This window comes from Gobio gobio, assembly GCF_949357685.1.
Source record: "Gobio gobio genome assembly, chromosome: 12".
NCBI lineage: Eukaryota > Metazoa > Chordata > Actinopteri > Cypriniformes > Gobionidae > Gobio > Gobio gobio.
Window position 1 is genome coordinate 27273843 of NC_137105.1, and position 25018 is coordinate 27298860.

A 25018-nucleotide genomic window follows, 5' to 3' on the forward strand; every position below is an offset into this window, starting at 1 on the left:
CCGGGGCGCGCTATCTACTGAATGTGCACGTTCACTCGGCGCATCGCCAGTGAAAATCGATTGGGTGTGAACACTCAAGACCGCCGAAAAACGTCACGAAAAACGCTGGCGATAAGCACGCGCGATATTCATCCCGGTGTGTACATCCCTTAAGGCAGAGTGGTGCGGCGAAGCACAGAGTGGGGCGTAGGGCTGAACGATACATCGAATTTTCATCGTCATCGCGATATGAACTCGCGCGATGAACACATCGCAACAGACAGCCTGACACGATAAATAAGGGAAAACAGTTTATTACATGCGCCAAGTAACGTTTTCTGAATACTTGGATTACTTTCACATTGAATTGCTTTTTATAAGTGTAGGAATACGGCCATCAAATCCTGCTTAGCCTAAACATATATTATAAAATATTTAGCTAACGTCAAACGGGGCCATCAGCTCTTGGGCTGGTAAATAGGAGAATGTAAAGTCGCACGTCCACTAAGCAAGAGCACCGGCGGTGGGCGGACAACACTTTTTTTTTTTGTATGTGAAGCTGTTTTACGTGAATATTATGACACGAGTGAAGCACAAAGCTTTATTTACAAAATAAATAATAGGTTCGCAATTAAATGTTACATCACAGCCATGGAAACATATGATTCTTGCCGAACGAGAGAGGAAACTTTGTGTGGTGAGACAAATTTAAGTTTGCTTGCTTTTTGCTATCTGGGGCCCGTTCTTCGTACCTCGCTTAATACATCTAAGATGATTTGACAGATCCCAGATCTTTTAATCGTGATAACTGATCTCTGGCTAATTTGGTTCTTCAAACGAATTTGCGGATTGGATTAAAATATCTGGATTAAATGATCTAAGATTACTGAGCATTCTTTTTTCCCCTGAAGAGGGCAGATGCATCGATACTCGAAACCACGATCAGCAATGCAGCGATTGGACAGCAACGTAATGACATCATATAATTAAAAAGCCACCTGGCAAAAAACTTGACAAATTACACAAAAACCCCCCACGAATTTCTGAACCTTTATAAGGAAACAGCCAAACGACCAAACCAACATAAAAGTTATAATAGATAAATGATAAATGTTTTTTTTTTTAACATGATTACCAATTATTTATATTCACGATTTTATACAGTATTTGTACACCCTTTACATTTTTATTTCAATGTTGTAATTTAATTTTTAATTCAATTTGAAGCAGATTTGTAACGTGACAGTATTCAAGTTTCTTATGGGTCAAGATCAAATTATCCTCGCTTGCGCTGCATCAAGCCACTCCCATAATATCCGTGATCACTTAATGCACGCTCAGATTAACTGTACAACATGTGTGTAAACCAATAAAAATAAAATTATATAAAGTAATTATTCCATCACAAATAAATCGCTCAATCAAGTGGCTGTCTATAGTATTATACACAACATTATACATTCTCATATACATATACAATATAACATTTTTATATTATTATTTACAATTATTATTATTGCCCCTGGTTCAGTAATGAACTCTTGTAATAAAGTAGCAGTGGCTGGGACAGATTTTAAGTATCACCTCAAGAGGCAATCTAATCCTGTTTACATGAAATAAGCCTGCTCCCGAGCAGGTTTAAGCTTACGGACCTGTTACTATGACAGCAAGTCCAGGATGAGTTTCGAAGAACCAAACAATCCAAGATCATGCCAAATCGTCAACAATCAAATCCAGCTAACTGAGTTAGCGAGGTACGAAGAACGGGCCCCTGGTCACACGATTTTCCACGAATTTAACAATAGGCTTACTCTATTTTATTCTACTGGACATGGAATCTCTTATTGGACATGGAATCTCTTATAGTTTTGGAACATCGGGAGAAAACATGAAGATATTAGAAAACTATGCTTCTTTCCTGCTCGTGTCATCCCTTTCAGCGCAGAGGTATGACGCACGTCTATGGGGAAATATAAACTAATCTTTTCTTTAACTAATATTTAACTTATATTATTTATATTTCGATTATATACAGATATTTATTTAAATGTTTTACAGGCTGTAGTAGGCTATGTTGTTTCACTGACGGAAGTAGGCCTACTAAAATAAACACGCATGTTTGAGCCTTATATTTTTTATTTTCAAAATGTAGGCTATTTAATTGAGAGATATATATATATATATATATATATATATATTAGACCTCAATCTCAATTAAGTAGCCTACATTTTGAAAATAAAATATGTAAACGAATAATATATTTAACAAATATATAACGAATTTATATATATAATATAAGCTATATAAAAAATATAGGCATGCATGCGTGTGTAGCCGCCCCCCCAACCACCGCGCCACTGCACATTTACACTGCAGTGTTATATTTCGTTCTCCCTTCTCTTTCTTTAATATGAAATGCTGTTTGAATTTCCAAGATAGAAACGCGTTCTTGCCCTGGTTCTGTTGTTCTGGCTCCATCTCTACCTCTAGCTCCCGCTGCTCAATCTTCCGACTCCAAACTGGATAAACTCTAAATAAACTCATGAAACAGAAGTAACGTTAATGTTATCCATTGATTTCAACAATGTAACTGTATTCTAAATATCAACTATTTAAATTGTAACTGTAATGGAATACAGTTACTCATAATATGTATTCTGAATACGTAATGCCATACATGTATTCCGTTATGCCCAACACTGAACACGACCTATTAAAGCACTAAGACATGGGAACAGTATAGCTAACATTCACATTTGAATATTTATCGCAAGTCATATCGTCATCGCAATTTTAAACAATGTTATCGCACATCGCAGCTTTTCCTCATATCGTGCAGCCCTAGTGGGGCGGCTTGGCGCTTGATGAGCGGGTTCAAAATCAGGGGCGGTTCTAGGATTTTAATTTTAGGGGGGCTTAGCCCCCAGTGAGGGTATTTTAGGGTCCAAATTACGCTATTAACTAGTAGCATACTAACATGCATATCCACAGGATGGCTGTTTAGTAATACTTATAAAGTACCTAATACTTTTGCATTGTCTTGTACTTTTGCAATCTGATCTACATATGTGCATTTTAAGATGTTCTGAAGGCCAAAAATTAGATAACAGTAGCTTGAAAACCATGTCAGTGGGCAGTAGATTATTTGTCTTTCTTATCTCCACATCTCTCTTTTTTTCTCTGTTTTTCTCTTGCCCAGTCTCTTCGCTGAGCTTTAACTGATATTTTTCCATTTTCGTCAGAGAAGAAAGTAAATATGGTTTACATATTAACATACTGATATTTATATGTTTTATGAATACTTTTCTTAGACACGTTAATTTACTGTTTATTAAAGTTTTAAGTTTATTAAATTAATTCACAAAATTAACACATTTATTTACTGAAGACTACAAATGGAATAATATTAATTTACAATATGTACACATTCATTATTAATCTTATGCCTAATCTGAAGAAAACGGTTTTGTTAATATTTCTTGTTTGTTAATTACATTATGAATCACATATTGGCCTATTTTCAATTCAAATTGGCGAAATTAGACAAAAGTGTAGGCTATTCATTTGCCTGAATATTTTTGTCTTTGTTTAACATTTCTGACTTAAAGAAGCAGAGTCTTAGTTTACATTTCTCTCACTTGACGTCGATTCGTGCTGCTAAAATTCGCGTTTAGCCTCGGCAGATTCTGTGTGAACATAAAGCCCGCCTACTCTGATTTGATTGGTTTTCTCAAATATTTTGACATTGACGAGCGATGATCGACCAATGAGGCTCAGATGAACGCACACACCTCTGCTTCTGACGCGCGCTCTGCTCGCCGCCGCTGCGGATTGAAGAAGACGGGACGAAGCCGAAGCCTCCCGCCAGTTTCATATGATTTAAAGGTTAATCACACATTTTTTAGGGGGGCTGGGGCAGAAGTTAAGGGGGGCTGAAGCACCCCTAAAAAGGGTCTAGAACCGCCCCTGTTCAAAATAAACTAGTCAGAGGTTTATGAACTCTATTTATTACAGAAAATACTCAATATCATTAACAAATAATTTAGTATAATTTGTTTGATATGTGAATTTCTACATTATTTCTATGAGCCTGAACAAATATTTTCATAATAAAATTATCAGGTTTCCACAACGATTTACAAAGTTGACCGTTTCTATCCGAGCAATTCATTTTTCTCTGCTTTGAAAAAAACCTTTCTAAGGCCTGCCTGTATAGATAGGCTTCAGGGACAAATCTGTTTATACTAATTTTTAAGAATGCAGCAAGGTGCTCTCCTTGAAGTTAATTTGAAGTTAAGTTAATCTGAAATGGAAACAAATTTATGTTAGTCCAGTTTTCCATGTCACATACAAGCTTCTCCAAAATAGGTACTTTGTGCAAAGCTGTCTTGTCCTAATGTTAAATATGATTTACAAATGTCATCCCTTCACAACTTTACATTAGCAATAATGGACCGACTTTATATTAACTTAACTAGGTACTAACATTTAAATTAATCATTTGATACAATGCACTTACTGTGTACATACGTTTTTACATTGTACTTGCACTTGTACTTAACTTCTGTAGTTAGATTTATAATTACTCTGTTGACACATACCTAACGGCCAATTTATACTTCTAAAGATGTTAATCAGTGATTGTATATCAAGAACAGGGACACATCACAATGGGTGCATTTCGTTTTGTGATTTCAACGGAACGAATAAAGTCTCCGCAACAGCAATCGATTGAAGCGCTATAGCCTGTGCATGAGCTACCGATAGCTACCCTCAGCAGAGTGCGAGCAGCACATATTTTTTCGCTGCCCATGTTAATCAATGAAAGTGTCGCGCTTCCGATGTGAATGCTCTCATTCATTGATATGAGCAGTGAAAACATATGCTGCTCATGTGACGTGAAACAGGCTTTAAACCAAAGAAACCAAACTAAAGATTTTAGGGACTTTGGTTACCCTTTTAAAGCACGACCATCGCAATGCAACATTCAAATCTGCGTTCGCGCTGCCGCTGATCTGGAGAAAGAGAGCAGCTGCCATGTAAATGTACAGATAAGCAGCTTCAAAGTCTTTCGCTTACTACGCCAGGAGGTGGCGACGAGACTGTTTAAAAAAAGTGTTTGTCATTGGATCATCCATTCAAAAGATTAATTCACAAACGCTTATTCAGCCAATAATTAAACTAGTCTTTATGAATGAGACATGACCATTCAAAATAATTTTTAAAATGATTTCATTCTAATTAATGATTTTAAATAGACTGAAGCAATGAACATTTTGTCAGAACCTCTTGTAAATTTTGTTTAGTTGTCTAATGTTTTTCTTCAGAAAAGAAGCTGTATTAGTTAAGGCCACCTAATATAAAGTGGGACCGCAATAATTAATTAAATCTATAAATTGTACATGTAAAAGCTGAAGAATACTGTGGGCTGTGGGCCACAAACAGACTCTAGATGGGGCAGCTAACTCATGCACTTCTGTCGACATTAATCTAAATATAATAATCCGATTAGTGATAATCCGAACATAATGATAATTTTTTGAAAACGCAGCATTTTGGTGTTTTAGGACATTTACATGCATGTATTTAGTAAACACCCTTTATTCCAACATGACTTTTCAAATGAGGCTTAAGTCAACAGTGTTCCAGACTGAATGCTAGATGATAATTTATTATTATCATTATAAGTTACTATTAAGTTACTATAATCATATAAAATTTCTATTGTTTTGCTTAGTTCTTTTAATAAGTGCAGTTACTAATATTACATTTATTAGACATTTTAACAGTGAAGCAGATATGCAGACTTGATATGCTTGATATGCAGATAAAACTTGATATGCAGATAACTTGATATGATTGACTTGATATGCTGATAAAATGAATTGTATTAACAATGTGCAAAAACACTTTCTGTCGTCGCTTGGCTAATGTCCGTCCTGGGTAGTGTCTTTTGAATAATGACGTGCACGAAGCGCTCTCTACTCCCCGTCATTAGTAGACTTTAGATTTATATATCAATCACAGACATTACAATAGACAAAAAATCTTGCTTTTTATTTCGTATATCTTTTTTTTTATTTTTACAAGAAATCCTGCAGGTCATAAAGAACTTTGTTTTTCCACCTCCAAGAAAGGAGGAAGGACGAGTGCTATCCCTTATGTCTCCTTATTTAGCTAAATGCCCTGGTATGGTGTCGTTTTCCTTGAGGCAAAAAAAGCCATGTGATGACTTTAAAAACAGAGCAGAATTATAAATTAGAATCAGAATCATAGCGGGTTGAATAGATACTTAAGTCCAAATGTCAATTTTTATAGTAGGTGGCAAAAAAATTCAATCAATGTCTGGTGCGGGTTATTTTTTGTATTCTCATAAATACAAATGTCTCCTAAATGAAATGAGATATTTTCACCAAATTTGACATGCTTATGTATGGGGGCACTCTGAGGACACTCAAAAAAAAGCGGTGGGAATAACTTGGTGGCGCTATAATTGAACAAAACATGAAATTGACTCTATACAACTCAATGTATTTCTCTGGGTTTTAAACTTTTTTGCTTAAAATTGTCTCAATTTCTTTACTAGTGTCAATTTCATTGACAAATAATTTGTCGTCTTTTTAGTCAACAACCTTTTTTCACTGATGAAAACGAGACAATAACTAAATAAAAATCAGTTTTGGATGACAAAAACGATGAAAAAAATCTACTGTCATTTTCGTCAACGAATAAAACGAGACAAAAATGTTAGGGAGGGTAGATTAGGGAAAGGATCCAGTCAGTTCTGATGTCCTGTGTAATAGATGCGCACAAATGAATTGTAATGTGCTGATCTAAGTGCGGGAAAATACGGCGCTGTTGTGTGTTCTACAGGCTCAAGAAACAGCACATCAGAGCGATTCAATCAATGAATAGCACACATTTATGCCAGGTAATTGTTTATGAAGTAATGCTGATCAATAATGACAATGTTTACTTTACGATGTATATATGGTAATATGTTTTTGACTGTTGTAACAATGCATATTTTATCTTCCTCATCTGAACAATCTGTCAATGTGTATTTCAAGCTTGTTTATAAGTAAAAGTCACGCATTATATATACGTTTTTGGTTAATCTAATCTATTTATTTAATTTAATTCCCATTTAATTCATAGTCAGGAGGAAAGACTTAAGAACAGTATTTGACACATTATTCAATAAAGTATCAGGGTTATAATAGTTAACTAAAACCATTAAAATTATTCATTACTTGAAATTAAATGTTAACTGAAAATTGAAATTAATAAAAAGAATTAAAAAAATAAAAATAAAGGACTTCTAAAGCAAAGTGCCGCATTTGTTTTAGAAAAATATCCATATTTAAAACTTTATAGACTAAAATAGCTAACTTCCGGCAGTCAGCAGTGCGTGAGTCGACTTGCGCTAAAAGAGTAACCCCCGACGCTACATTTTGTTTTGCTCTATCCTCTGTGCTTCTGCGTTTGTCAATACGCATGTGTTAAGGGTTCAAGGACGACTCTTTCGTCGTAAATCAATGCGTACGGCACTCCGCTTGAAGTTAGCTATTTTAGTATATACATTTTTAAATATGGATATTTTTCTTACACAAACGTGCCACTTCGCTTCAGAAGGCCTTTATTAACCCCCCGTAGCCGTGTGGAGCACTTTTTTGATGGATCAATCAGAAAAATATATGTACCAAGAGTGCTTATTGTAGGTAAAACTAACCCCCAACTTTAGACAAAAGGTGGCGTCTATAGAGCCCCTCCTCCAAGCCCATTTCTAAGGCTTTGCCCATGTCTTCTGGCTATCAAGTCTGATGTGTGTGTCGAGTTTCATGCAATTTAAAGCATGCAAAGTCTCTCAAAAACACCCCCAAAAATATTTAAAGTTTGATGCATTGCCATGACAACAGTATTCACGATATCAAGAATCCTTTAACAGGTGTACACCTGCGGTGGTTTGACATTATTCTGACAAAGATTGAAGCAAAATAGGTAAAAATAAGTGGCCAATTTTGAGAGTGACACACTTCCTGCTGCCAGTTGGTGGCTCTATGACTTTGACTCACAATAGTCACATTCATGTAATTGGCTTCCTACAATGAACACGCAGCTGACGTTTTATTGAAATCAGTCTATTTATGCTTAAGTTATTACACGCATCCTGTTTCCCTCATTTTGCCATAAATTCATTTCCTCACCACGGCCAAACCGTTTGAGAGATAAAAAAATGATGACATGAGTTTATAACAGAATTCAGTTTAAAATTTGAGTGGATCAAGCCACTTGCGCTGTCTTGATAGCGGTCGAAGCATAGAGCAAGTTCATCAGCATTGTGTCGGTGAGACATTCCTGTTCTGCTGTTGTGCGCAGCTAGCGCTGTTTAATCAGGTAGAAAAAAATGGAATTCAGAAAAATAAAGCCGATTTTGAGAGAAATGAATACGCGGCGGGAAAACATACGGAGGGCATCAGCTTTCATTTCTGCACTTGTGATAAATGTAAGGAGATAGTCAGGCTATAGACATGCATCCAGACTTTATCTGAGAGTAGTGAGAATGTAACAGCTTTAGACACTGATTTGGATGCGACTAGCTTAGTGACCTCTGTACATTGTCGGTTCCGGCTATAGAGCCCGTGCAGCAGGGCAACTGGGTGACTGTGAGACAGCATAGTCACGGGTCAAAAAAACGCTCTTTCGTTCCAATTAGAACATCAAACAGGTTCTCCCCACTCAGTGACGCACCCACTGAGTATCCTGTTGAAAGTGCCCTAGTTATTGGCGATTTCTATTACACGGAACGTGAAAATAGAGACACCAGCCACCATAGTCACATGTTTACCCGGAGCCAGAGCGCCTGACATCAAAGCAAATTTAAAAATGCTGGCTAATGCTAATCGTAAATTCTCTAAGATTATTATTCATGTCAGCACAAATGATAACCAAAATTGACATTAAAGAGGTGTGTGAACTCTCAAGTACAATGTCTGGTGAAGTTTTTTGCTCTGGTCCCCTCCCTGTTTGCTGGAGTGATGAGATACTTAGCAGACTATCATCACTCAATGGCTGGTTGTCTAAGTGGTGTCCGCAAAATAACATAGGGTTCATAGACAATTGGAAAAGCTTTTGGGGCAGACCTGACCTGTTGAAAAAGGATGGCATCCATCCTTCCTGGGGTGGTGCCGCTCTTCTCTCTTGTAATTTGGCGCATAGTCTTAGAGCTAAACCTTGACTAACTGGGGCCCAGGTCAGGAAGCAAACAAACTGGCTAAACCGACCATCTGCTAGCTGTCTCGCATCACAGAAGTCAGATAAATCCCAACACATAGAGACTCTTTCACCTAGATATTATCACATAGAGACTGTGTCTGTTCCCTGAATTAGTGAATACAAAAAATTCTAATTCAAAAATTCAGTAAAAATGTAATTGATGTCCAACAAATAAACAACAGATATAATACAGATGAACAAATGATAAAGCTCGGGTTGCTGAATATTCGATCCCTTTCCCCTAAAGCACTTATTGTTAATGATATGATTACAGATAATAATCTAGATGTGCTGTCTTTGACAGAAACCTGGCTAAAACCTGACGACTACATTACTTTAAATGAGTCCACCCCCCGAGATTATTGTTATAAACACGAGCCGCGTCTGAAAGGTAAAGGGGGAGGGGTTGCTGTAATTTATAATAATATCTTCAGTATTACTCAGAAGTCTAGTTTCCAATATAATTCCTTTGAAGTGTTGGTGCTTTATGTAACGTTATGTAGAGTAATTGGTAAATCCCGTTTGACATTTGTGTTGGCTACTGTATACAGGCCACCAAGGCACAATACAGACTTTACCAAAGAATTAGCTGATTTTCTATCAGAGTTAGTACTGGCTGCAGATAAAGTACTACTTGTTGTTGATTTTAATATCTATGTAGACAATAAAAAAGACACATTGTGATTGGCATTTAGAGACATTCTAAACTTTATTGGAGTTAGGCAACACGTGTCAGGATCCGCTCATCGCCATAATCATACTTTAGACCTAATATTGTCACATGGAATAAATGTTGATACCGTTGAAATTCTGCAACAGAGCGATGACATTTCAGATCATTACCTAGTATCATGTATACTTAATTTAGCTAAGGCTGCAAAGCCGTCCCCTCGCTTCAAATATGGCAGGACTATCACTGCCGCCACTAAAGATTGCTTTGTAAATAATCTTCCTCATCAGTTTCATCTCCTCTGCATCCCAGATAGCTTAGAAGAACTCGAAGTTGCAACAGAAACTATTGACTCTCTCTTTTCCGGCACTTTATACCCCTTTTCCACCAAGGCAGTGCTAGAGCTAGATCGGAGCCAGAGCCTAGTTTCAAATCGGTTCTTTGTGTTTCCACACCCAAAGCCCCAGCTCCGAGCCAGGAAAAGTGGTTCTTAAGTAGCACCAAAACATTGCTGGGCTAAAACAGTTGCTGGGGTCAACAAGACCAACACAAACTTGAGATCCGCCATTTTTGAAATAGCAGCTAATGGAGCTAACAGCTGCTGCTCGTTTGTAATCTCCGTCTATACAAATTATGGTGAACAGCATGAATGCGTTGGATTCGTTGTGTTTTCGTTGTGTTTTGATGCCGATGTAGGATCGTAAAGCCATGTGAATCAATAGTAACGCAACGTTTGCATTGTTGATGGAAGGCTTGTTCGCAGCGGTGCTGTGCAGACCGATCGCCGTATGATAACGAATCCAGCGAGAGCATATGACTACTTATGCTTTTGATTCACTCATGCGTTTTTTTTTTTTAAATATATCATACGTGGATCGGTCTGCGCAGCGCCGATGCATCTAGAACAAGCCTGGTGTGTTTGTGTTTCCCGCTCCAGGGTTGCCAGGTTTTCACAACAAAACAAGCCCAATTGCTACTCAAAACAAGCCCAATCGCGTTTCAGGGGGCTTCCCTGGTAAAAATCACATTTTTGGGGTCGCTTTAACCCATGGACATGAAAAACAGCCCGCGGCAAAACCGCAGACTTGGCAACACTGCCGCTGCCTCGCTAGTGTTGCTGAGAAAGATATACAGTGACGTAAGACATGGCTCTGTTGTGGCTCTCAGCATGTGGAAAAGCAAACGGTTCTCAAGAAGGCTCCTCAGTCGAACCAACTATGAACTGGGACTAGCTCTGGCTCTGAACTAGCTCTAGCACTGCCTTGGTGGAAAAGTGGTATGAGACACAGTTGCTCCCCTGTGCTTCCCTGTGGAAGAAGATTAAAGAAAATAGTCCAACGCCGTGGTAAAACGAGCACACTCTGCCCTTAAAACAGCAGCCAGAAAATTGGAGCGCAGCTGGAAGAAAACAAATCTGGAGGTTTTTCGCATTTCGTGGAAAGGGAGCATGATTGCATACAGAAATGCCGTAAAAACTGCTAGATCTGCTTATTTCTCGACTCTCTTAGAAGAAAACAAACACAATTAGGGCTGTAACGATTTGACCAAAAATAAAAACCTCGATTAATTGAACTTTTTACCTCAATTACGATTAATGAACGATTTTGTATTTTTTGTTTTTTTTTGACCTCATAAGGTTTTTGAGTAAGTTCACTGATAAGGTTTGTACTGTAAATATGTATGGTGGAATTTTTTTTTCTAATGAAAAATTGCATTTCTTTGTGATTTTAAAATACTTGAAGGAAACGGTTCACTTTCAGCACTTATTGTCTATGGGGCAGATTTCTGTTTGTTGTACATCAGATACAGATAAATTAGCACATTAGGCCTACATTACATTTATTGGAATGCATTAATGAGAGGGGGATTGTGTGTGTGAATTACTCATACCGTCTCTATTCATTATGAAGCTGTGGTTTTACTTCAAAGGTATTAAAATATATGCCTATAACGGTTCAGTTTCTAAGCTACTTTAGTGACTTTACTTTAGTCACAGGACAGCGTTGACACTCCGTTTCTGCGCTGCTCTCTGCGTGCGATCTTCAAGTGATGTGCAAGCTTCTGTCTGAGTGTTCGTGTGTCACAATATATCAGGCATTAGTTCAACATAACACACATCTGATGGTCGAAACTCACTTTAATGTTCAAACTGGCAGGGCTTAAACCACATACAAATGACAAGCTTTGTGAGGACGCAGTTGAAAGAGGTCTGCCTTCAGGGCGCGCGCGTGTTGTCAGAGACGCGACGCGACGCGGCTCGGCTCTCTGTGTCACAGAAAAAAGCTGAGCGCTGAACGGATACATTTTCCGTATTGTTGTTTTTGAATAGTGCACAATCGCTTTAAATGTTCAAACTGGCAAGCCTTTAAACGCATACTTGACAAACTTTATGAGCACGAAAGTGAAAGCGGCTTCGGGGCTTGCGTGCGCCGTCTGTCTGTGTGTGTGTGTGTGTGTGTGTGTGTGTGTGTGTGTGTGTGTCAGCACGTAGGCTATAAGAACAGCAATTAACTGACCTGTATAAACTGTGTTAAACATGCAGTCACTATAGTGATTCTGGGCATCTATAAACACAGATAACCGCTCCTGCATCTCTCTGTGTACCTGCAAACTGCACTTGATGTGACTGACGGGGCGGAGTCACGTGAAAACCGAAATAATGTAAGGTTCTGAATGTCGATTAATCGTACAGCCCTAAACACAACCCTAGGTATTTATTCGATACAGTGTGTAGGGAGGCCAACCAGTTGGAGTGGAAAAGGAAATGACGTGCTGTACAAAAAGTTAATGCAAAATCCAAAAAGGGTGTTTTATTGGAAGGTGCAAAAATATTTACAGTGCAGGAGAAAACAAGAATAAATAAAAACTGTACAAAAAGGAAACAAAACAGCAACAATGTGCTAATTTGGCTAAACCAATGGGCCCAAGTTTGCAACACTGCTCAGTATGTGCTTCCACTGAGTCCATAATCAGAACTGAAATCCTCTAGGCCAGCGAGCCTATTATAGGCTGAAGCCCCACCTACAGGGCATACCAAGTAATAGAAACAAATTTAAATGTTTGTAACAATACAATTAAATACTATATTAACCCATTTTAACAAGACAAACTTCCAAACAGCTAATACAGCAACCATTAAGGAGTTTAACATACAATTAAATGGCAAATCATCTGTTCCTAAATTCTACCCCTCTGACATCACACCAAAATGGTAGCTTCCACAGGAAGTGATGTGGCTGCTGCTTTAAAAGACAGTTTGACCTAAACGAAGGGTTTGGTTGTACAGAGTGGGTTGGTGAACCGGGAAGTTTAACTGCAAGAAGGTTTGTAAAAATATTGTGGGGAAAATAAAAGGTAATTATAACATGAGCTATTGTGTTCTGGCATTTTGTTATGTAGAAACAATGAGAAACTTAAGAAAACTAGAACAAGACACAGCAGAAACCAATTTTAGACTGAACAAAACAAAAACTCCATAACACCTTCCTAATGTGTACACAGATGTTAATATTGCCTGCAATGCATAGTACAAGTGAAATGGGTGAATGTTTGCAAGTCCAAATTTAGATAGTCAACAGGTTAACCTGTGACACAGTGGCTAAATTAACCAATAATAAAGCTTCAACTTCTGATGTTTGTGAGCAGCACAGTAGTAATGACTTTATGAACTTCTTTACGTGTAAGATTGATAATATTAGGAAAAAAATTATAACCATGCAGCCGTCTACTATAGTATCACATCAGACAGAGCATTGTAGTGTCACTGAGGAAAAATTACTCATTCACTGCTATAGGAAAAGAAGAATTGGCTAAACTCGTTAAATCATCAAAATCGAAAAAATATCGACCCTATACCAACTAAGCTACTGCAAGAGATGCTTCCAGAGGTCATAGATCCTCTTCTTAATATCATTAATTCATCCTTGACATTAGGATATGTACCGGAAACTTTTAAGTTGGCTATTATTAAACCACATATTAAAAAAACGCAACTTGATCCTACAGTTTTAGTCAATTACAGGCCAATCTCAAATCTACCCTTTCTGTCAAAAATACTAGAAAAGGCAGTGTTCTCACAATTATGCTCCTTTTTTTTTAGAAAGAAATGGTATCTGAGGATTTCCAGTCAGGATTTAGACCGTATCATAGTACTGAGACTGCTCTCATCAGAGTTACAAATTAATTACTCTTATCATCCGATCGTGGTTGTATCTCTCTATTAGTGTTACTCGATTTTAGCGCTTGCATGTAATTGAAGATATCATTAGGAAGCATGGCGTTAGTTTTCATTGTTATGCTGACGATACTCAGCTCTATATTTCTTCACACCCTGACGAAACTTACCAATTCACAAGATTAACGGAATGCATAGCTGATATACAAAATTGGATGACTAGTAATTTCCTGCAACTTAATTCAGAAAAAAACAGAATTTTTAATTATTGGACAAAAAACTCCACAAGTAGTAACCTAGAATATTGTCTAACACTTGATGGCTGCTCTATCAAGTCCTCGTCGTCAGTTAGGAACCTTTGTGTGCTCTTTGATACCAATCTTTCATTTGAAAGCCTCGTTTCTGGCATCTGTAAAACTGCATTCTACCATCTTAAAAATATAAATAAATTACGGCATATGGTTTCAATGCAAAATGCTAAACAGTTAGTTCATGCGTTCATGACCTCAAGGCTAGATTATTGTAATGCTCTACTGAGTGGTTGCCCTGCTCGCTTGATAAACAAACTCCAGCTGGTCCAGAACGCAGCAGCTAGAACCAGGAAGTATGACCATATTAGCCTGGTTCTGTCAACACTGCACTGGTTCCCTATTAAACATTGCATACATTTTAAAATCTTGCTTGTTACTTACAAAGCACTAAATGGTTTAGCTCCCCAGTACTTGAGTGAGCTCTTAACACATACTCCATCACGTCTATTGTGGTCTCAAAATTCTGGCCAGTTGATAATACCTAGAATATCAAAATCAACTGCAGGCGGTCGATCCTTTTCCTATTTAGCACCTAAACTCTGGAACAGTCTTCCTAGCATTGTTCGGGAAGCAGACACACTCTGTCAGTTTAAATCTAGACTAAAAACACATCTCTTTACTATGGCATACACATAATTTTTTTTTCTTCAATTAAATGATTGTTAGGCTGCATTAGCCAGGCATCACCAGTTTCTCCACAGCGGCTGTACAGCCGAATCAAATTCTGTTGCATTATTTTCCTGTTTAACACTGTGAAGCTGCTTTGAAACAATCTGCATTGTAAAAAGCGCTATATAAATAAAGTTGACTTGACTTGACTCTGATAGACGCAAGACCATGCCGAACGCTGTGAGTGTGTTTTAGAACACACTAAACTTGGGTCTCTAGCCAACAAAGTTTAAGTTTACGTTCATACACTCTTCGTTTGTTGGCCAGAGGAGAACTGGCACCCTGACAGAGCCTGGTTCCTCCAAAGGTTTTCTTTTTCTCTCCTTTCTGTCTGTCACCTGATTGAGTTTGGGTTCCTTGCCACTGTCTCTAGCTAGCTTATTTTTGATCTGCACGTTTTTTGAAGTTTACACAGAGATGATAGCGCTATCGTTTTCAAAACTTGCACTTTGAAATCTATTTTAAAGTTTGCGTTCTCAGGCCACCAAAACGCTGTTGTTGTGTAAATGAACACACCGTAAATGAACGTCGTTGTTTTGTAAAAAAATATGGCTGTAGTGTCCTTGACATCACCCATAGGGTTCTGTTCTGAAGAGCAGTTTTGAAGCCTCAAAGTCGGCCGTTGCCATCTTGGCAGCGCCTCACTGCGCATCACTCCCGGATAACAGAAAATGGGCAGAGGCGGGACGTGCCTAGAGCTGAGGTAACGTGATGACTAACAGACAGCAGACAAACGGCAATCCACCTGTCACTCAAAAGTGGCCATGCCCTTAATCATGCATAACTTTAAAGCTTTATATAATGTAAATGAATGAGATGAAATGAATGAAAAATTCACCCCCCTCACAGTTGTCATGAAGGGCAAAATTAGCCTTATAGACCAAAACCACAATTTGTACCAGGCTGTAAACATGTTTTTTTTCCTGCTGTATCTACGTAAGGTGGGTAACAGTGAGCCCCAGGGAGGCCAACAAAAGTGGGCCCTGTATAAGGGCATAATGTGTGTATATATTGGCTGGATAGAATCGGGCCATATGATTATAGAAACTATGATCGGACATAGTCGGGCCTTATAGTTATGTAGTATAAACACATGCGACACATGTGAACACAGTTTATATGTGTAAAACGGGAAGACCGGAAGAAAATCGGGCCTTAAGTAATAATAAATGGCAATGCCTATTAAATGGAGAGAATCCCAGCCTGTAAAGCGGGGATTTCCAGATTATAAAATCTGATAAAAGTGGACGGAGAGGCCCAGCCTGACGCTGCACAGAAATCTTCCAGAGGAATGCCACATGACCATGCCCATGACGAGGCCATGCCATGCCGGCACAACCTTTAGTGCGGCCACTGAAGCACACAAAGAGCTGTTCTGACTGCCTGGAAGGGGCGGAACGCTATAGATATGAGCCGCTCCCAGGGAGCTCAGGTAGTGCTCTGCCCATAAAAGGAGGTGTTTTGCCATGGAATGTAGAGAGCCTGATTTCAGACCGCCCTGGTGATTTATATAGGAGACCACTGACATGTTATCCGTTTGGACCAGGACATGGGGACCCTTTATGTACGGAAGGAAAGCTCTTAGAGATAGAATGACCGCTTTCATCTCTAGACAGTTTATGTGCAGCCTTTTCTCTGATTCTGCCCATTGGCCAGAGACTGGCTTGACGGGCCCCAACCTAGGTTGGACGCATCTGTCTAGACCACTTTCCGTTTCGTAACTGTACCCATAATCACACCTGTCTGGTACCAGGTGGTCGCCTTCCAAGGAGCCAGAGATTTGACACAGCTGTGGTTAACTTTGATGCGAAACTGGCCTGAGCCGGAACGCCGGAGTTCATGTGTAATAGACCCAGCGCATGTGTAATAGACCCAGTTTGAGTACTGCCGATGCCAAGTCCATAAGACCTAGCATCCTCTGAAAACGTTTGAGAGGAATGCACGCGCCAGCTTTGAATGACGCCGCCATGTTCTGAATGGAGAGGGCACGCTGTGACGTAAGCTGCGCCCTCATTTGTATTGAGACTCTGACCGTACCCAGGAAAGAAATATTCTGGGTGGGAGACATTGAACTTTTGGCAGTATTAATCCTAGGGATGGGCAACAGTGATCGAGTACTCGAGTACTCGAACGTGACAGCGACGATCGTTCATGAAAACGATGATTGCTCTGACTTTAAAAAATATATGTCTATTTTTCAGGTTGGTTATTGCGGCATTTTTGCCGGTAACTGAGGTTTGATTGGTTAGCGTTAGACAGCACGCCTTCCAGATCGGCGAAATAAACTGAAGCGCGCACTGCAGTGATGCCTGGAATCACTGTGATCATGAAATACAGTTAAGTGCAAGATGTACAGCGCTAATATGTCATATACATCGCATTATAATGAAAACAAGATTGTAATAGAATGTTGTAAATTATCTGTGCTTTATTTGCCATTGTATCGGCGTTGTTGTTAAGGGAAGAGCGCATTCAAAATGTGTAAAAACTAGCACGACAAAGTTCACGTGCCCATTCGCGTCCTTTTGTGCTGATGCAAGAAGGTACACTGATTAATCTAATATAAGATGCGTTTGGTTGAGTTTATTGACCTGCTAGCAAAGCTATGTAGGGTGCTGTTTATTTACAGTTTTAGTTCAATTACAATGATATGATTGATTGGGTTATTTGAGATGTTTAAAAAAAAAAAAAAAAAACATCTAAAACAAAATAACCATTTATATGCATAAATAGCAGAATCTAGCAGTTATTTTTTTCTAGTCATATGTTAATGTTTTCATAGACATGTGATGTTTGTATTTGTCAACATTAATTTTCGTAACACTCTTAAAATAGTTTTATATCTCCATGACGGAGACACCCCGCCCCCCACACAAGCTCTGCCCCCAATTACTTGAGTACTCGTTTTTGAGACCTATCGATGATCGAAATGAGAAATTGACAAAAATTCCCATCCCTAATTGATCCTGAGACCCAAACATTCTAGATGGTTGAGGAGCCAGGACCTGTGGATCATCAACTGTGTCTCTGATTGGGCTATGACAAGCCAATCGTCAAGGTAGTTGAGTATACGCATGCCTTTTAGCCTCAGTGGGGCATGCACTTCGTAAAAGTGTGAGGCGCCAGGGATAACCCAAATGGCAGGACTGTGTATTGATAAGCCTGACCCTCGAAGGCGAATCTCAAGAATGGCCTGTGATGGGGTGTTATCTGAATGTGAATGTGATCTTTCAGGTCGACTGTGAAAAACCAATCCTCCGGGCGAATGTGCGCGAGGATTTGTCTCACTGTCAGCATCTTGAATGAGCGTGTCATGAGCGTTTTGTTCAGATATCTGAGATCTAGGATGGTTCTGAGGCCGTTCCCTTTTCTAACAGTTTCGATACCTCGGCGCTTGACTCGCGCTGCTTTTCACTGAGGTCTCGACCACGGCATGAAAGCGCGGGGGTCTGCGAGCGAACCGTAGCGAGTTACCTCTTTTTATTCTGTTAAACACCCAATTTAATATACCGGGAATGGCCTGGGCCCGTGAAGCCAGGGGTTGAATAGAATCGGGGTCATGTTTTTACTTACATTTTTAAAAAATACCTGCATGCAATTACATCTGTAATTTCTGTAGTTACATTTATAATTACATGTTGTAGGGCTGCAACTAACGATTATTTTAATCGGTTAATCTGTCGATAAATTTTTCGATTAATCAATGAAACGGATTTAAGAAAAAAAACATTAATTTCCGATCCTTTATTCAAAAACAGAACTGACAGTTCAAATTCACAGAGCAAAAAATCTTCAGAAAGTGCACAGGTTGCTACAATGAATCTATAAATCTTTTTTTTTTTTTTTTTTATTAAGAAAAATACTAATCATAAAACTTAACAGGATGTTAGAACTTGTTCTCTACACTACACTCAGACGCACACACTCACAAACAAAATTTAATGGGTTTAGTTAAATTGTAATGCATTAAGAATTTCTCTAAAATGTCCAAACCCATTATATACTCCTGGAGAAAACATCTACTGCATAACCTATTAATATGAATGATATTAAAGTTTAAACATGCAATACAGACACAGATTTAACTGCTGTGACATATAAAAAAATATTATGTAACAATTAAATAAAACTACTCCTCCTAAAGAAGAACACAATGTCTTATTTGCAATGAATGATATGCATTCTTTATAACAACTTGCATACAACATTTCTTATAGATAAAATATGGATTAAATAATTAATGTATAATAAATATAATGAATCCTTATTAAAACTAAAGAGGTGATTTTCTCTATCTTTTGTTGTTTGATTAATATTAAGAGCACAAATGGAAGCAGGTTAATGGACTGCTGTCACTTTAAGACCGAATGCTGACCAAAAATGACAATAGATATTAGTCATAGTTTTTGTCTGTTAAAAATGTTGTTGATTAAAATATTGACAAATTATTTGTCAACGAAATTAACATCGCAACAGATTGAAAAATGAATGGGCCAAAAAAGGCAAGTGAATAAAAACGTGTCTTTAGTCTTGCAAACTATACCACCCCTGCTTTACTACTGTTATTAACAAACTAACGCTTGCTTGTCAAGCTGGATAACGAGTAAACAAACACAAGAAGAGCTACTGGAGGGACGTCACGCTCCTCACTTCGAAACGGAACAAAAGTTGGATTTTGAAGTAACTTAACGTTACCCTGCTGTTGAACTCCCTTCCTCCTCATCAAGGACTCCAAGATGTTTTCGTTTTAGGTACTGAATCACCACCGTGGTGCTCCCGTGCTATGCCATGTCGCGTCGCTTTTGCTGCAATTAACACACTTTTTCGATTTATTAATGGCGCTTTTCGACTGGTACGGCTCGGCTCGCTTTTCCGCTGCGTGGTACGACGGGTACAGCACGGCTCGCCCGCTTCCACTCTGCTTTGCGCTCAACTGTTCTTTTTATTATACTCAAACATCTCTGTGTCTTATTGAGGGGCATTATAGTCGCGCGACACAACGAATCGATAATGAAATTCGTTGCCAACTCTTTTAATTATCGAATTTTATCGATTCATTGTTGCAGCCCTACAATGTTGACACTTCCCTTACACCTAACCCTACCCTTAAACTTACCCATACCACCACACCTGTCTCTAACTTTTACCCGTATCCCACCTCAATTTCAGCAAAAGTGTTTTGTAATACAATATGAACACAATAAGTACATTATCCTTATTTTCTGATGTAAGTACATGGTAGATAAGGCCACCTTATATAAAGTGAGACCGTATATGTTTTTTATATTAAACATACTTTTCATACTTGAGTATGGAAAGGATAAGTAAATGCAAAATATAAAATGAGCAAATAGATATTATTAAAAATTGTTCTATACAGTTTGAGCCGCAAGATTGTGTTCAGTTTTAACCCTGTTTCTTCCATTTAGTTTGAATTAAAGTATTAGTTCACTTCAAAATGAAAAATATCAGGAAATTTACTCGCCCCCATCTAACCCAAGATGTTCATGTCTTTCTTCAGTCGAAAATAAATTGTTTTTTGAGGAAAACATTCCAAGATTTTTCTCCACATCATAGACTTCCATGGCAACCAAAATGTTGAAGGTCCAAATCAATGCAGTTTCAAAGGGCTTTGAAGGGCTTCAGAGGCTCTGTGCAATCCCAGACGAGGAATAGGGTCTTATCTAGTGAAACGATCTGTCATTTTCAAAAAAATAAATATAAATGAATCCATTTGCTTGGTGCCGGTGTGCACATGCCATAAGAGGCACTATCTGGTACGAAGAACGGTTCACATTTCTCGCAAAAATGGCCACGGGTGTTCATCTTCCTTACGACGTTTGTCACTTGGGCTTGAGTAGAAATTACACTGTGGTTGTGTGAGCACTTGTTTGCACATGTGCAAAGGAATTGAACCAGTTATCTAACTTGCAAGCACCAGCAGACCACTGATTCGTCCAACCTGTCTGTGACTTTTGTAGTAACAAAAATATTCTTTAGGGAGATGCATCACAATGAATGTATACATTTTTATTTAGGAAATGTAGTGGAGTAAAAGTGAAAGTTGACAAAATATAAAAACTCAAGTAAAGTACAGATTCTCCCAAAAAATACTTAAAGAACCACACCACTGTTCCAACTCCCCTAGAGTTAAACAGTTGAGTTTTACCTTTTTCGAATCCATTTAACCGATCTCCGGGTCTGATATGGCTAGGAACTATACTCTCATTACTGCGTAATAATCAAGGAACTTTGCTGCCGTACCATGCAGGCGCAATATTACGCAGTGCCTGAAAATAGGCTAACTTCTGTCAACATAATCAACGTGACAACCTGCTTGCACAGGGAGCATGCTGGGGACTTTTTTCAGGTGCTGCGTAATATCCTTGCGCCTGCTGCACCCATGGTACGGCAGCAAAGTTCCTTGATTATTACTATTCTACATATGTGTGTCTAGGGGAAGTAAGACTGTAATTACTGACGACTCGTTTCAGACAGATCACATGGAGTTATTGTCTCCCAAAAGAAAGAACCAATTCTGAAGCGCGCTCGAAACTCAGATTTGTCTTTTGCATTTAAAGCATATATTTAATTAATTAAGCTAATTAGGTAGCGGCTCCAGTTAAATTGATCAGTAAAATGAAAGATATAAAATTCCCTGTATCGGCTGAAAGAGGTTGTCGATTTATTGCTTGATATTCCATATTGCATGCTATTATGGTGGTATTATCATGGTTTTCTTAATGAATGGTTAAATGTTTTATTTGTACTCTGGTTGTCATTATAATGACATTGGTATTTATTTTCCTATGCTGTGTCTAGATCATTCTGTGTCTCAGCCCATTATGGTGCAAAGGCGACCAGGCCAGGGCTACAATGGGAACGGAGACGCAAGCTCAGTGCTGTCCCCACGCTCAGAGGGGGGTGGTCTTGGTGTGAGTATGGTGGAGTATGTCCTTAGCTCTTCTCCTGGAGACAAGATGGATGGTCGTTACAGAAATGGAGGCTATGTGAGTCAACGATCTTATCCTCTTTGGGTTTCTGCTGTAGACTTTTTTTTTTTCTCCAGCATGTGATATAAAATCAGAAGAGATTTTTTTGAAAGGGAATTCAATAAAAAAACTCTTGAGACACTAGTGAATACATGCAGTTTTGAATTCTTGCTTTATTAAAAAGAAAAACGATGGAAATTTATAATTTTTTTCATCATAGAAATGAAAAAGTAAATGTTCACCCCCACTCTGCCCTCACCATGAGTGGGCGGGACGTCCTTGGTGACTTGGCAGCTGTTTACTAGTGCTGGGCGGTATGACCAACAATCTTTATCACAGTATTTTTTATTTATGGTATATCTCTAGCCCATATCGAGATTTGATTAATTGTACAGCCACATCCAAAAATTGCTAAATTCCATGACGTTCTGCTTTATACAGTAAGTTCCATTTGTGACTGGATTTCGTGATTCCATCCATGTTTTCTGCATCGCAGAAATCATAGTAAGCTACATGGTATTTGCAATATTAAAGATGGTTAGTTGCATCAGAGAGAGTTATTTTTGTGGGTTATTTATTGTTGTTATAAAATTATATATAACCATTAGTAAGAAAGGTATGCAGTTAATAGAGGTCTCCACTTTACATAGTGCTCTTTGTAGCCATTGAATAGATATAGCAATTGTTTCAGCTATGTAGCTACTTTACGGCGGTATTTGAAAAATACATATTGTTTTCAAACTTGAAACCGGTATACCGAATGAAGCGGTTTACTGCCCAGCACTACTGTTTACAAACGAATACCCTTCAGAAAAAAGGAATTTGTAGATTTAGATTATTATTACTGGTATGTCAGGATTTGAGACAACATCTGGGTTTCAGTCTTGCCTGCACTGACACGTACTGTACGGCTATTTGTGAAGACAAGGGTTAGTTCACCCAAAAATGAAAATTTTCATTTTCTCACCCTCATGTGGTTCTAAACTTGTATGCATTTCCTTATTCTGTGGAACACAAAAGATAAAGACAAAAAAAGATTTAGACAAAAAAACAAACAAAACAAAAACCTTTGATGTCCTACATAAGAAAGTAAAACAGGTTTGGAATGATCTGATGACAGATGACAGAATTTTCATTACAGGGTAAACTATCCCTTTCAGTAAATAGGTTTTGATATAATGGCAATTTTAAGCTGTAAAGATGCATATCGCATGCCTTTTTTTTTTTTTTATGTAAAATTTCTCAGCCTTTAGAAATGTTTCTCAGTCAAAACCAAAAGCTTCTTTTCTGACGGAACCTGTAAGCATTGAAAAATTCCTTATACTAGATTAAGATGACTTAATGATTCATACACAAACCTAAAGTATATTGGCCTCTCAGGGATCACTGTTTAACTTTGATTGACGGTAATTCCAGGGTGGAGCGGATGCAGATCCTGATGGCAGGGAAAAGAGCGATTCAAAAGAAAAGGCTTCACCATTTGAGGAAGACAAAAGTCCTGAGATGAAAGTCGGAGATGAAGGGGATGCCTCAAAAGCAAATGCCAGAGGACTGCTGAATGGGATGGACCGTGACTGTAAAGACTTCAAGTATGATAGTTATTTTCCAAGCAGAGTTTTATTTGGCAACTATATTAACATTAAAAAAAAATTACTTTCATTTAAAAAAGTATATTTAAAACAGGGAACAAAGAAAAGCAAAAAAAAAAGTTGATTGTTTAAAATACCTGCTTAGGACCATTTGAGGATCCAGTTAAAGGGATAGTTCTCCTAAAAATCATCAGATCTGTCATAATTTACTCACCCTTATGTTTTTTAAAACCTGTATGAGTTACTTTCTTCTGTTTAACACAAAAGAAGATATTTTGAAGATTGTTGGTAACCAGACAGTTGACGGTAGCCTTTGACTTCAATAGTAGCATAGCAGCTGTACGAAACTAATGACGTAAGGTTGGGGATGGGATTACATGTCCGACCAATGTTATTGGCATCAAAATTGACGTTTCGCCTTGAAATCCAAAACAAAACCATGTACCCCTTATTAAAACAAATTAAAACTGATATTGAAAACTATTATTAAAACTGAGATTTTAGTTTTAATGGCCTTTAATATGGCACTGATTAGTGAACCTGCAACAATTTATTTGCTTCCTTTTTATCTATATATGAAGTAGGTATGCTTTAAAATAAAAGCTTATTTCCTACAGCCCCACCCCAGGTAGTCGCCAGGCATCCCCCACAGAGGCAGTAGAACGACTGGGCCCCAGTCAGGCCAGTCTGGAAATGATGGTGCCGCACCACCCGCACACTCTGCAGCCACCCAGCTCCATCACTAACAAACCTCCCACAGAGGACTTCCAGAGCCAGGAAGCCCAGAACATGGGCGGCATGGAGCAGCAGGTGGGCATGGAGTCACTCCAATTTGACTATGCTGGAAATCAGATCCAGGTGGACTCAACGGGTGCTCCTGTCAACCTGTTTGACTACAACTCCCAACAGCAGGTACAGCTACTCAGGGGGCAATATGGCAAAATTCATAGTTTTATTTTCACGAGAACAAAATATACAATTGGTTTTATTTGTTTTATTTAACATGTAAATCCTACCGTATCACTATAGTAAGTACATGTTGTTAATACTTGTTAATACTTAAATATATAATTGCACAGTAACAATGACACCTTAAAGTAAAGTAACCATGCTTTTTACAATATAGATTGTTTCAAAGCAGTTTTACAGTGATAACAGGAAAATAATGCAACAGTTTGTTTCGGCAGATCTAGAAGAAAATCGTGTCATAGTCCAGCTTAAGTAAATTCAGTGATGGTTAATTTCTGTTGTAAAAAAGTGATTAATTTAGTCAATTTATCTATACAGCCGCTCTGGAGAAAACAGCGATGTCATCGTCCAGCTCAGTTCTCATACAATGGTGTCAATGCAGGCAGAT

General features: G+C 38.3%; 1 protein-coding gene across 7 annotated transcripts in view; it reads left to right on the forward strand.

Moving 5' to 3' along the window:
- The window catches only part of pum2 (pumilio RNA-binding family member 2), a 243473-nt gene that overhangs the window by 95489 nt on the left and 122966 nt on the right, over positions 1 to 25018 (forward strand). For 6 of the 7 annotated variants that reach the window (XM_079831666.1, XM_079831668.1, XM_079831667.1 and 3 more), the window contains 3 exons: positions 21903 to 22090; positions 23489 to 23661; positions 24279 to 24573. In XM_079831666.1, coding sequence (XP_079687792.1) covers positions 21903 to 22090; positions 23489 to 23661; positions 24279 to 24573 — 656 coding nt within the window. Of the gene's footprint in view, positions 1 to 3731; positions 3866 to 21902; positions 22091 to 23488; positions 23662 to 24278; positions 24574 to 25018 lie in introns of those variants that run through there. The other variant, XM_079831671.1, reaches the window with a different exon arrangement.